The sequence below is a fragment of the Trichomycterus rosablanca genome, chromosome 11, assembly GCF_030014385.1.
Source record: "Trichomycterus rosablanca isolate fTriRos1 chromosome 11, fTriRos1.hap1, whole genome shotgun sequence".
In the NCBI taxonomy this organism is placed as follows: domain Eukaryota; kingdom Metazoa; phylum Chordata; class Actinopteri; order Siluriformes; family Trichomycteridae; genus Trichomycterus; species Trichomycterus rosablanca.
The window spans coordinates 18,359,097-18,373,877 of record NC_085998.1 but is presented as its reverse complement, the minus strand read 5'-3'; the positions used below and the strand labels follow the sequence as shown (position 1 = coordinate 18,373,877).

Genomic DNA, 14,781 nt, shown 5'->3' with positions numbered 1-14,781 from the left:
ACATACACATATTGCATTTGTGCAAACAGAAAATGAATGAAAGAAATTACAACCCCCAAATCAGAAAAAGTTGGGATAGTATGGAAAAAGCAGATAAAATATTTTTATTTGATTTGATTGCAGGCAGTTTAAACCTAATATATTTCATGTTTTGTCTGCTCAACTTCATTTCATTTGTTAATATACCTCCATTCCTGTATTTCAGGCCTGTCTGTCAACATGTCAGCATGTCAATGCAGGAATGGATATTTATTAATAAATGAAATTAAGTTGACCAGACAAAACATAAAATGTGTTTGGATTTGGGTTTGAAATTTGCATAAGGTTTTTGTCTTATGGACTTTGCCATGTGTTTCCTGAGTCTGGGTACTTTAAAATGCTCCTAGGTGTGAGAGTGATTGTATGGGTGTGATGGAGGATGTGATGCAATGTGATGTACACAACGACTGATCAGGATAAAGCAGTTTCTAAAGCTGAATTAATTAATAAATCACTTCACAAATGCTTTGTCAGATTTATTCTGAGAACATTTCTAACAAAACCATTTTATGATGCATAAGAAAAGTAGGAAAAAGGAAAATAACAGTAAAGTAAGATTAAACTTATTGAATGGTTATAGAGCATTTTTGAAGCATATCTTTCTCCCTCCTCTCATCAGATACAACCCCCATTTTCTCTCAGATGACAAAAATCTGACAAAATGATTGCAGTTGAAAAAGTCTATCTTTTTAATAGCTTAAAGTGTTGAGTAATTATCATTATTTTTAATAATTTAGACACATACAATCCCCCATTGCATTGTTAATGTAAAAGGACCACACACTTCCTCCAACATGTATAAAGCCAGCAGCATCTTTTTCCCCTCACCAGCTAACGACTGCAGAATGCACTATGCTCCAAGTATTCCTCCACCACTCATGCAGGCATTGTTGCAGTTGCATAGCCTCTCCAGCATGCTGTCCCTTAAACACAATTTATTGTGTCTGTTAAATGGCCAAACAGGACTGTAGCACCACTTAGACTCGAACCTTTGTCTCAGTGATGGTGCTGTAATAGACCCACCACCTAAGAAACCAAAGGTATCATTGTGTCATTAATAATGGTTTGTAAACCATTATAAATAATAATAATTTTATTATAAAATAAAAGATTTATTAAAGAGCTTTTATTTTATGGAATTTTTTGTGGCCACTCTTGGGGAGACGAGTCCCCCCCTCTTCCAGCATGATGCAGTCACATTAACATTATTGCTCAATATATTTTTTCTTTGTAAAATTCATAACTGCATAGTCTTTTATGATAAAGCAAATACTGTTCACTACTGGCCAGTCACTTGTATAAAGATACAAAATCTTTCAAATCTCAGCAGTACTACTGGCCAGCCAGGTGTCTACACAGACATGATTGGCTATGTCTGAAGAGGGTGAATGGTTGACGCTCAATGATGGATTGGTGCCTGGAACTGGACCCATCACAACCCTGACCAGGATAAAGCAGTTGATGACTACATTAGTAGTCAGACCGGATCATTCATATTTCATTAGCTATATAAATCAAAAGAGAAATTCAAGACTACATGTTACAGTGAGTTTATTTTTAAATGGTTAATATTACTAACAGTTAATCATCAGATGTTTTAAGTATAGGTGTGTGGTGGTGTAACGGTAAGTGGTAATTCTAGCCCACTAATGCTGGGATTCAGTGTTTGAATCCCCAGTAGTGCTATCGGCCAGTCGGTTGTCTATGTCTGAGGTGGGGCTGATGGCTGAGACGTCCAGCCTGGGGTGTGTTACTGCATTGCACACAGTGATTCCTGGGATCTGGCCTTATTCCAAGACACTATTTAAAGGGATGTTAAGGCACAGATGTGTAACTATTTTCATTATTTTGTTCTTGTCATTAATATACGTAATTCATATTATTGAGCCACAAATGAGAAAAGCTATTTAAAACAATTTAAGCTGCTTGATTTATTACTAAAATATATTGATTTAAACTCAAAAGCTTTTTTGTTAGCACCTTTTTTTTACTATTGCATAATTCCAATCCATCATTAAATGATTCCACATTAACAGTACATGGACAAAAGTATTGGGACACCCCTTCTAATTTATGTGTTTAATAATGTGTTTCAGCCACAACAATTGCCAACGGTTGTAATAAAGTAATTATATAAAGAAAATAATATGCTTTGCAGCAACAGTTTAAGAAAGGCCGTTTCCTGTTCCAGCTTGATTGTGCCCCTGTGCACTAAGCAAGCTCAGTGGTCTGCACAGAGCCCTGACCTCAGGCCCACTGAGCAGCTTTGGAATGAACTGGATCATTAGTTGAGACTTCCTTAACCAACATCAGCCATATAAATACTCTTGTGAGTCTTGTGAGAAGCCACGGTATCAGAGAAGTGGCTGTTGTTTTATGTGAGAAGATCACATAGAGGTCACTTTATTTTAATACAATTTGTTTTTAAAATGGGATGTCCAACAAACTCATGATCAGGTGTCCAAATACTTTTGGCCATATAGTGAACCCGAATACTTGCAACTATAAGGTTAATTTAAACAGGGCAATGTTGTAAAGCATAAAATATTGTTACGTAAATTCCATGCAATAGGATTGTCACATACTGCAGCTTTAAAAGGGGCAAAAGATTGGCAAAGTGCCCCCCCCTTCCTCAATCAGTGTTAGTAAATGCATCACAAAACACACACCACCATGAAGCACTACTGAGTCTGGGTCTAAAACCCTGATGTAGTCAGACAGACAGTCCAACATACAACACAATAAAGTCTTTCAAGAAGAGAAAAGGAGATGTCCACACAGTAAGAAGGGACAGAGAGGACAGTGTTAGCTATATGTAACATACACAGCAAATTTTATTGGCTCTTGGGACGAGGGCCTCTTTTCTTGCCATCCTTATTCTTTTGTTTCTTGCATTTTTTTGGTCGTCCCTGACACACCTAAAGACAAAAAGAGACATGTGCTATTGTATGTGACTGTGCAAACACACACACACACACCACTTTATTTTCTAAAGCTTTGCTCTGATGGGGAAGCTGAAATAGACACTGATGTCACATAGTTTTAATGTTTCTTTTTTTACAGACTGTGAGAATACAGAATACCAGCTCTGTAAATACAGTTAAGATGATATTGAACAGTTGTATTATTTCCAGTCCTTCAATGATGGCTTGCAGGCCTTTCTGTGATTGTAAGTAAATAATTGGTGTCACTCAGACCTTTGCAGGCCCATCTAGACTGAAGACAATTTAGACAATTGACTAAACTGATCAAAATTATCTAAACTTAATTACAGTAAAGAAAGTTCATGAGATAAAGGAGATAAATGCAAATCAACTCTTTCTTTTCTTTTGTTTTTTAAAAAAGCATAAATGCATGTGTAGAATTTGCAGGACATTTTAGTTTCGGTTCACTTTAAAGGCACAGTACATAAGAGACCTCTCTGTAGAAATGCGCTTCCCATCAGAACACCAGTTGTTTTTTTAATTAAATGGTAAGTGACAAAAGTTGTGTTTACAAAATTGAGCAGTTGCTTTTATTCAAAGGCAGTGGTTAAAATACTGAAGTAGTAATTAGAAGGCTGTCAGATAAAGCCCTTCCACCACCACATTGCCACTATTGGGCCCATGAGCAAGGCCCTTAAGCATTAATTGCTTAAAGTAAACTTGGTCACAACTGTATTGTAATTGTTGCTTTGGATAAATAAACTGTGGTAGCCTGGCAGTGGAGTGGATTGCTCCAGTAATTTATTATATTTTAAATTCATGCATTCTAAAAAAAAAAAAAAAGATCAGTAACATAGAAATGTGGAATGGTTTTATATTCGAATATTTCCAAGAATAAAAAGACGGTGTGAAAAAGAAGAAAAGCTTTTTAATTATAGAAAATAACATAGTGCATAGTTGATAATAAATATGATAATAAATATGACAGGATGCAGGTGTGGGTTTCAATTAGATACGTTTTGCCAGGGTGTCCAGTCACTCCACTGTGAGAGCAGCACCGAGTCCCGGCAACGAACCCTCACTTTCCTGGTGTCTTTTGGAATGTCTATGCTGCTGTTAAATGGACGTATCTCCAACTAAAAAAAAACAGACAAGGAAAATGTAATCAGGTTATTTTGAAGTAAAGTATTTTGAAAATATTGATCCCTTAACATTGTTTTACATAAATGTCATCTGGAAGTCATATTAACTGACCTAAGAACTAGAATTCTGAATGACATTAAAATACAGTTGAACTTAAAAGTTTACATAAACTTGTAAGGGACTTTTTTATCTGTGTGATCAACTACAAACTAAGCTTTACGGTGCTGACTTTGAAGCAGGGTGTTTTTCTTCTAAACCTTTTACACCATTGCCAACCTGTTTATCTGACCATTCAAACAAATGTACTTTCTGAATAAGCTGAGAGTTTAAGTTTTCTTTTCAATTGTGGCTGCTGTGTTTTTATCCTTTTTTTGGATGCAGTCAAACCAGCCCTATTTATATGTGCATATAGATGTCATTTACTGTGGTCAATTAAAATTAATGACAAGGACTCAGAAAGCTTTAAGACATATAATTAAAAAGTAACATTTTTAACGCCACCAGTTTAATAATCTTAGGTGCTTAATGTACATAGTATACTTTATATGACCCATCATGTTTTTAGAAATCTCACTAGAGCATCAAAGTTATTTTGGACAAAGGTGTTTGTGTTGCATTTATTTAGCCAAAGAAAAGACAGAATTTTAGCAGAATTAGCAGAATTTTTACAAAAATCTCAAGACTCTTGGCTCTTGCTAAAGATGATCAAAGTTGTAATACCTTTAAACAATATGTTTAGGTTAAAGCAAAGAAACCATTTTTTTTTGCTTGTGATGTATTATAGCATATGAACTCTTACAGTGGTGAATGGGTTTTAAATCTTTCTTTTCATTCACCTCATATAGTAATAATAATTTTTTTTTTTTTTTTTCTTGTTTTTACTATTGCTTTAACTCCAGAATCACTTGGTGCAATGCAGTAACACAGCCCGGATAGGACACCAATCCATTGCGGGGCCTTGGCCATAATTCCCCAGGTAATAGCCAATCATGTCTGTATGTAGATGCCTGACTGGCCCATAGCCCTGTTGGGGATTGGAACACTGGATCCTAGCAGTAGTGGGCCAGCGGAATTTACCAATGTGCCACCGAGTGCCAAAAAATAATATTAATTATAATAATAAAAATAATAAATCTAAAAAATCTGATTTACAAAGCACACACTCAAACAATACTACAACAAAAATCGTTAAATTATTAATAATTGTACATGTTTAGGTGCTCCTGTTTAATAACAGGGCTTGGCTGCACTGGCTGTCTGTAGTTGCATTATCCACCTCAAATTACATAAATGTTGGATAATCAGCAGTGATGGACACGTGACAGAACAGAGCGTAATACTCCAGTTCTAAAATTTCTGCACTGGGTTCAATAAATTAAATAATAGACTAGGTAAGCATTTAGCTTTCATGTGACACACAACTGGAATCATCTCCCAAAAGATCCTAGATTTGCCCCAAATGTTACTATTATTATGTAATCTGATATCTAATTAATAAGAATGCATGTAATTTATTAATATAACCTTCATTTCCAGAAAAGTTGGGACATTTAATAAGACACAATAAAAATAAAATCTGGCATTAAACCTTTATTTGACTGGCATGCAAAGATAAGTGGTTGACTTGGAGACACTGTAGATGTTATAACAATTACCAGTGATATAAGTTTGTAGTCACTATTCACACATAATGTAGAAAAAATGTAAATAGTATAAATTAAAGAATGCTCGTAAATTATTATCATATTCAGTACTCATTGTTACACAGTCCTGGCACTTCTACACTTAACATGACTTTTTTTCAAGCTGCTGGTATTCTTTTTTGCCCTCTGTATATAATGTTCTTGGCAATTCATAATGACCGAATATAAACTGCATTAACCAGGTGGGACTATATGAGCCTCACCTGTTCCCGTTTTCTCAACAAGGCTGATACAAGACAAGTAACGTTGATGCTAGTCTAAATAAGAATTTAGAATTTAATACTTCCTGATTTGTGATACCAGCTGACACACATGCCAACATGCCAATACGGGGACATTAAGCACTGGTCATAACCATGAGCAGGATATACATTTTAATTGCTTACCTCTTTTTTACCTCGCTGCTGCCATTCAATTTCATGTTCAAGAGGGTAATAGCTGAGGGGCATGGTCCAGGTGAGTGGAGGATCTACAACCACCTGACCCTTCTTCACAGTGACTTGAGGACAGCCTGGCTTAACTGAAAAGAGAGTGGACAGTGACCACAGCTTACTATTATCTTCTGATTTGGTTACATTAATGGCATGTTGCATGTTTTTACTAGATGTAAAACAATATTAACATATTTTCATCTGCTTAGCTCAATTTATTTAATAAATAAACATTCATTTAAAATTCATTCATCTTCAGTGAGTGCTGTATTCTAATGTAGGTCATGGTTTGTCTGGGGCCTATCTCAAAAACAATGGGCATAAGATGGGAACACTTTAGAGAGGGTGTCATCAAAGTCCATCACACATTTCCTTATTCACCCGTAATTAGTGTATTTTTAGATTTTACATTTTTAGACATATATTTTAGTTACTGAAATAAGGTGCCACCCCCAATGGTTATGGGGGTTGCTTAACACTTCTTCTATACATACTTACTGATATCTCTGAGGTAAAAGCTGTAGCTGGTCTTAAAATAGAAGTTTAAGGATGACACTGCTTCCCCTACCACCACCATGGGCTCTGACTCCTCTGCAAAGGGGTTGGTGGAGTGTGTAAGGTAAAACTTGTTGTCTTCGGATGGGCTCACCCAGCTACTGGTATCCCTGCACATACATAGCACAGTGGGTTAAAGTTGTGTGTAGGGAATGACCATGTGAGTTATTTGTGTGTGTGTGTGTGTGTGTGTGTGCATGTGTGTGTGTCTATGCGTAAGCTCCATACTGTTCATTTCGAAGCCTGAAATGTTGGTATCCAGCCTCCTTCATTGTGCAGGAAATTCTGGATGTGCAGTTGAAGGTTTCAGCCATGCAGGAAATAGAAGAACCTAAAAAATAAAAACATTATTAATAAAAATGCTATTAAATATTCATGTTTTACATTGCTGTTAAATCAAAGTAACTATTAAAACTATTCAAATATGTAGAATGTTAAGCAGAAAACAATAACATGGCCCCAGAAACTCCACATTTCTACATATTTAGCTAAATTAAACATGCAGGATATAAGACCATTCATTACAATAACAATGAAAACTGTGACCATGTCCTTCCCAGAATAACCTGCCAATCCAGGTGCATAAGTGACATCTTGTCAAATCACGTAGATTATTCGGCTAAAAGTATGTGAACAACAGAGCATGAGTTTGGTAAACCTCCTTGCCTTTACAAAAGCAGTTCCTCCTGTCGTGATGTTGACACAAATGGTAGAAGAATAAGGAGAGTGAAGTGTGTTCCTCCATATATGCATTCACATCGGTGGCTTTAAGTCAAAGTGACTTACAATTATGACAATACAATTCAAACACAAAAACACAAATTGAGGATTGAAGGCTTTGCTCAGGGGCTCAAGAGTGTCAACTCGGCAGTGGTGTGGCTTAAACTGGCAACCTTGTGATTACTAGTCCAACATCTTAACCACTGAGCTAGTACTGCACAGATAAAGATGCAGAGTAATGATGCAGCCGAGGCTACACATGTCAGAGGAGCGGCCCTTCTTGGCTACGGTGGGTGTTGTGCACACAGCAAAGGTAACCAGATTGCTGAAAAAAAAAACATGAAAAAAACAGGGATGTAAAATGAACTCATATTTACTGGTAATTTTTGGAGACATGTCAAGCAGGACGTAAGTGTAGTCCACTAATTTGTCCTCGCTCCAGCAGGTGTAGTTTCCAGTTAGGTCTTCTTGAAGGTCATACAGTGTCAGCTTTTTGCCATTAACCACGACGACGTCTGGTATCTCTACATAGTTGTCATCCAACTTCCATGTGATAGGTTCCTTGGCAGCCGTGTTACACGTCAGTGTAACGGTGCGATGTGTCATTCCTGTAACAACTTCATACACACAGAGACACCTATAACTGTACAAATGCTTATACACTGTACTGCCAAAAGTATGTGGACACCCCCTTATTATTATGTTTGAATGTTTTAGCCACACCCATTGCTAAGAGGTGTAAAAAATCTGTTGTATGAAATGTATTACTTGCTTCTAATTTTGTAGCAACCCTGTTTCATGAAGGCCTTATCCTGTTTGTAGGATAAGTTTAAATATGGCCATTTTTCAATGGTCCAATCAGTGACTTTAGTGTTTTGGAACTGTGGTATGCACATAGGCCATGATTTTTAACCCTATTGAACATCCTTTAAATGATATGGAACATCAGCTGTGAGACGAGTCAGTTCTTTTATCCAATCCATCTCCAACTTGTCTGTATTTCCCACAAATAGGGTATTTACCAAGCACAGTAGGTGTTAGGTGTCCACATACAATCATAATAGGTACTCAGTATTTTGTATACACATATATAAGATAAGATAAGATATCCTTTATTTGTCATATATACTGTACATATACAGGTGTACAGTACAAGTTCTTTCTTCGCATATCCCAGCTTGTTTGGAAGCTGGGGTCAGAGTGCAGGGTCAGCAATGGTACGGCGCCCCTGGAGCAGACAGGTTTAGGGGCCTTGCTCAAGGACCCAACAGTGGCTGCATAGCAAAGCCTGGATTTGAACCGCCAATCTTCCGGTTGATATCTACCCACTAGGCTACCACTGTCCCAATATATACACATACACATATATAAAGTTATGTATATATGTGTATGTGTGTGTGCGTGTGTGTACACACATAAAATGTGTCTTAAACTAAATAGAAATTCATTATTTTGTGGTGTCAATTCGTATCACTAATATTGGTATCGGCAGCTTGGTGGAGTGGGTAGTGCTGTCACCTCACAGCAAAAAGAACATGGGTTCAATCTTCTGACTGGACAGCCAGGGTCCATTCTGAGTTTGCATGTTCTTCCTGTGTCTGCTCCAGTTTTATCCCACAAGTCCAAAGACATGCAGTGAGGTTAACTGGAGCTACTAAAAAATGCCCTGAGTGTGTGTGTGTGTGTGTGTGTGTGTGTGTGTGTGTGTGTGTGTGTGTGTGTGTGTGTGTGCATCTTCTTACATTTTACCGGAAACGTGTTGAAAGCTGACACAGTCAGGATGCACAAGCAGAAGACAGAGATGATTCTCAAAGCAGTACTCATCTAAAGAAAGAGGATTAGAGAATTCTAAATGGCAGACCAATGCAAACTGGAGAGTAAGACTGTAATAGCCAAAGTGTCAGCGTCCTATCTTCTTCTTCTTCCTGTTCCTACACCAATTAGCCGCAACATTAAAACCACTGACAGGTGAACTGAGTATTGTTGAATATATTATCATTACAGTGTCATCTATCCAGGGGTGGGATGTATTAGGCAGTCAGTAAACAGTCAGTTAAAGTTGATGTGTTGGAAGCAGGAAAAATGGACAAGTGTAAGGATCTTAGCAACATTGCCAAGAGTCAGATTCTGATTCATAGACATCAGAGAATCTATTATCCCAGCATGCAGAGGTTAGTACCTACAACAAGAGGTCCAACTGCGGAATCAGCAACATGATCATAGAAGGCCAAGGCTCACTAATGTGTGTGAAGAGAGGCTAGCCCGATCCCACAGAAGAGCTTCTGTAGCACAAATTGCTGAAAAAAAGTTTATGCTGTCTGTAATAGAAAGATGTTAACACATAGTGCATCACAGCTTGCTGTGGATGGAGTTTAGTAGCAGCAGACCAGTAAGAGCTATAGTGGGGACATGAGTATCATGGAGCATTGGAGTATGCGTATTACATACCGAGGGGAACAGACGGCAACAGGATACACTGTGGGAAGAAGGCAAGATAGCAGTGTAATGCGCTGGTTAATGTTCTGCTGGGAAACCTTGGGTTCTACAATTCACATTGATGTTACTCATCTTGTACTGCCAACCTAAACATTGCTGCAGACCAAGTACACCCCTTCATGGCAACATTCCCTAATGGCAGTGGATTATGCAGATAAAGCACCATGAAACTTTGCAAAGATTGTTCATTAATGGTTTAAAGAACATGACAAAGAGTTCAAAATGTTGACTTGGCCTCCAGAATCCCCAGATCTTAATATGATCAAGCATCTGTAGGATGTGCTGGACAAACAAGTCCAACCCATGGATGCTGTGTTTGCATGTTCTCCCCGTGTCTGCGTGGGTTTCCTCCGGAAGCTCCGGTTTCCTCCCACAGTCCACAAACATGCAGTTGCAGACACTGAATTGGCCTACGGGTAAATGGGTGTTTGTAGGTATGTGTGTGTATGTGTGTCTGCCCTGCGATGGATTGCCGCCCTGTCCAGGGTGTTACTGTGTGCCTTCCGCCCATTGAAAAGCTGGTATAGGCTCTAGCACCTGGGGACCCCACCCCCACCAACCGCGCGACCATAATTGGATAAGCGGTTACAAAAGTGAGTGAGTTAGAACATAAAGGATCTGCTGCTAATGTATTGGTGCCAGATACCAAAGCACACCTTCAGAGGTCTTCTAGTTTTTTACGGGTCAACAAGGCACTGCTGTTATGGTGGCACAAGGGGGTCTATAAAATATTAGGCAGGTGGTTTTAATGTTATGGCTGATCGTTATATAAGTTCTTGCTTCCTTTCTTATTGCATATTTGTTAGGCAAAATTATTTTAAAACATTAAACTTAACATGATCGTACACAAAAGAAAAAAATGTTTTTTGATAAACATTTATTTAAGGACTGGTATCCAACAACCATATCACCCTGTGAAAAACTTTTACTTAAGATGGCGCCCAGCCGACACCGAGTTTCGAACCGAGGAGTTCAGAAAGTCGGTGCTGGTGTGCTAGCGGAATATCCCTGTGCTTCAGCTGGGCGCCCCTGAATTGGATAATATTTCTGTTACATAATGCATATATGCCTCGGCTTTGGATCATGGACAAATTACCATCCCCCCCCCAACACCATCAAACCACCAGCACCTTGTTTGATTGTTGGTAAAAATCTTTACATAAAATCATAACTTTTGCTCAGAGGAACACTGATGTTCTTGGTTAGCAGTTGTTTCTTTCTTGCTACCCTCTTATAAGCTCAATTTTTCCTAGTGTTTTGTTGTGTATTATAGAGTTTTTATGAAGTCTTTCGTTGTGTATTATAGAGGTTTTATGAAGTTTGTGTATTATGGAGGGACCGTAGCTGTTTCTGGAAGCTTTCTTAGTTCTTTGAAAATGTTTTGCTGGGATCTTGTGTGACTGTCAGGATAAGCTTTTGCTGAGCTCATGAAAACCTTTTTTTGCAAGCTGGCCACTCTTATGTAGATTCACCATGGTTTTAACTTTCGACCACTTGGAAGTCATAGCTTTTACTCTGGTTTGGAGGAGCCGATGTAAGTTTCGGCTGAAATCTAAACTTAATTTAATTTGGTTGATTGAACTGGTTGATTAAGTAACCAAGTGGCAATGCTGACATGGATATTAAATAACTTAATCACCTAAATAAAATTGTTTCACATAAAGTGTTTTATTTTAGTCCCCATTTTTACACTTTTACAGCCTAGTAATTAAAATACATAGTATTTCAATACATTAAAGTTTTTATTGTTAACTGTTCTTGGTATTATAACAACTGGAGTTTAACTGTGAAGTATACAGTACATGTTTTGTATGTTTTGAATGTATGTTTTTTGTATGTTTTTGTGTATTGAGTTAATTTTAACTAATTTGTCAATGGTGGGGGTACCTTAACCACTAAGCTAACACTGTTGGCCTAGTTTAGGCTACCTGACATACCCCCACATTATAACTTTAAATAACACAGAATTTAATTAAATTAAAAACAATATTTTATTTGGTGGCTGCATTTCTGCTTGTAATACTAGATTCAATTAGAACAGAAAAGAATTCAAAGTTTTCAAAAACTGATTTACTATTTAAAATATATTATTAGAATACAGTACTGTAGTTCAGTTTTCTAATGTAACTTCTTCACTGCCTAAAACATTAAATTAGAATAGAACAGATTAGATCAGATCAGAACAAGATAGAACATTAGTTTTCTTCAGTAAGTGATTTACTCCTTTAAATGTTTTATAAAGTAACATATTTTATTACATTTACTTAAGTAAATGATGTGTTTATTGTAATATTCGATAGATAGAATTAAATCATGATAAGATAGTATTGAATATTTTATTCAGTTCTATTCAGTGACTAGTTTACTGTGCCTATACATTGTAATATATTCTTAGAATAAAAGAGAATATTGTATTGGTCCTATTTAGTAACTGCATACAGTTTATTAATAGAATAAAATAGAATATTATATATAAATAGAATGTTTCATTTGGATATATCCAGTAACTGCTTCACTGCTTTATTATAACATTACATTAGATTAAATTAGATCAGAATGTAATAGTTCAATCATACTTCAGTAACTGATTTACAGCTTACAACATAGAATCGAATGGAATATGTACATCTTCTGTAACTGCTTTACTTATTAGATTACATAAGATTAGCTCAGAATAAAATAGAATATTTAATTTGATTGTCATCAGTAACTTATTCACTGCCTATAATATATTAGTTTTACATATTAATAATGTAATGTTTATTTAGAAAGAGATACAACATGCTTACCTTCAGTGCGTCTGTGGGTCTGACTGCTGAGACTGGGTGGTGGGTATTTAAATCAGCTGGGTAGATTCTTTTGTAGAGCTTGGATGATTGATTTATGTGTACTAGCAGGTTTACCAGTTTAAGTAGATTAGTATATTGGTTTCTAGTTTATCAGATGGATGGTATATGGTATCAGCTTGTTGGTAATAAAGCGACGGTGGGTTGCGCGCTTTTATTTGATAAACCCACCCCGCACACACTGGGGCAGTGGCAGTAGATGTGTGGGGGCGAGAGGGGGCAGAACATTTTCAGAGTTCCCCTTTCTAAAGCAAGAAAATGATCTAAGTGTTAATTCGTAGTAATCTTTTTTTTAGGATTGCAACTTGAAGAAATTATGACGTATGCGTTATGACGTTTGAACTCAGATGAACGCAGATAAGGATGCAGAGATAAATATATAAAAAAGGGTTTTTTGTATTAACCAGATGTGTGATTTAATGAAACAGATTCTCGAGGTGTAAACATGCAACCAGTGTACTTTTTCTTTATTATTTATTTTTGTAAAGAAACAATGATTCACAACTCTTTGTCTGTACTATGGCCGGTAATACGTCAAAAAAGATTCGAATCCAATTAGCAAATCGATTCCAAAGTTTATTGTGTGGGAGTCAATTCACACTTAGGAGGTAAGCTCAACCAAATTATTACTATTTTAATTTTTTTATTTTATTTATGTATGTATTTATTTATTTATTTATTTATTTATTTATTTATTTTATTTTTTTTACGTATGTATGTATTTATTTATGTATGTATGTATGTATGTATTTATGTATTTATTTATTTATGTATGTATGTACTGTATGTATTAATGTATTTATTTTTTTATGTATGTATGCATTTATTTGTTTTTTTTATTTATTTATGTATGTATGTATGTATTAATGTTTGTATGTATGTATGTATGTATTAATGTATTTATTTATGTATGTATCTACAGTGGGGGAAATAAGTATTTGATCCCCTGCTGATTTTGTAAGTTTACCCCCTTACAAAGACTTGAGCAATCTATAATTTTTATGGAAGGTTTATTTTAACAGAGAGAGACAGAATATCAACAAAAAATCCAGAAAAAAAACATTAAATAAAAGTTATAAATTAATTTGTATTTAATTAAGGGAAATAAGTATTTGATCCCCTACCAACCAGCAAGTATTCTGACCCCCACAGACCGGTTATGTGCCCATGAGGCACACAAATTAGTCCTGTCCCTGTATAAAAGACTCCTGTCACAGAATCAGTTTCTTCCATTCAAATCTCTCGACCACCATGGGCAAGAACAAAGAGCTATCAAAGGACGTCAGGGACAAGATTGTAGACCTGCACAAGGCTGGAATGGGCTTCAAGACCATCAGCAAGAAGCTTGGTGAGAAAGAGACCACTGTTGGTGCGATAATTAGAAAATGGAAGAAATACAAGATCACAGTCAATCACCCTCACTCTGGAGCTCCATGCAAGATCTCACCTGGTGGGGTAAGAATGATTCTGAGAAAGGTGAGGTCAGTCCAGAATTACACGGGAGGAGCTTGTCAATGATCTCAAGGGAGCTGGGAGCAGAGAAATGCTGGATATGACCCCAAGAACACCATCCCCACTGGGCATTTCTCTGCCTCCAAACACGGCGAGTGGCATTGTATAGCATTGTTTATGGAAATGTTGCCTCATTTTATTTAACTAACAAATTTGCAGTTTCTGGAGTACCTTTGCTTTGCATTTGTGTGTATCCAGGTGGTGCCAGAACCGCCACAACCCTAATGTAATAATAATAATCATCATCATCATAATCATTATCATTATAATAGATCAGCACTCTGGTGCAGCCCACACAGCAGCATGAACGTTGCAACCTTGTGAACTTGGGTTTTCTCCAAGTAATCAAGTTTTTCCCCACCTTCCAAAACATGCAATCTGCAAATTTCTCCTAAGTGTGAGTAAAACAATT

At 36.7% G+C, this 14,781-nt stretch overlaps 1 protein-coding gene across 1 annotated transcript; it reads right to left on the bottom strand.

Moving 5' to 3' along the window:
• Positions 1 to 3,967: 3,967 nt before the first annotated feature.
• Positions 3,968 to 9,339, bottom strand: il12b2 (interleukin 12B 2). Its single transcript, XM_063004905.1, has 6 exons — positions 9,258 to 9,339; positions 7,893 to 8,132; positions 7,024 to 7,126; positions 6,739 to 6,905; positions 6,196 to 6,329; positions 3,968 to 4,099 (listed from the first exon to the last, which is right to left on the bottom strand). The coding sequence occupies exons 1-6, from the start codon at positions 9,337 to 9,339 to the stop codon at positions 3,968 to 3,970; spliced, it is 858 nt and encodes a 285-aa protein (XP_062860975.1).
• Between the last annotated feature and the right edge of the window lie 5,442 nt (positions 9,340 to 14,781).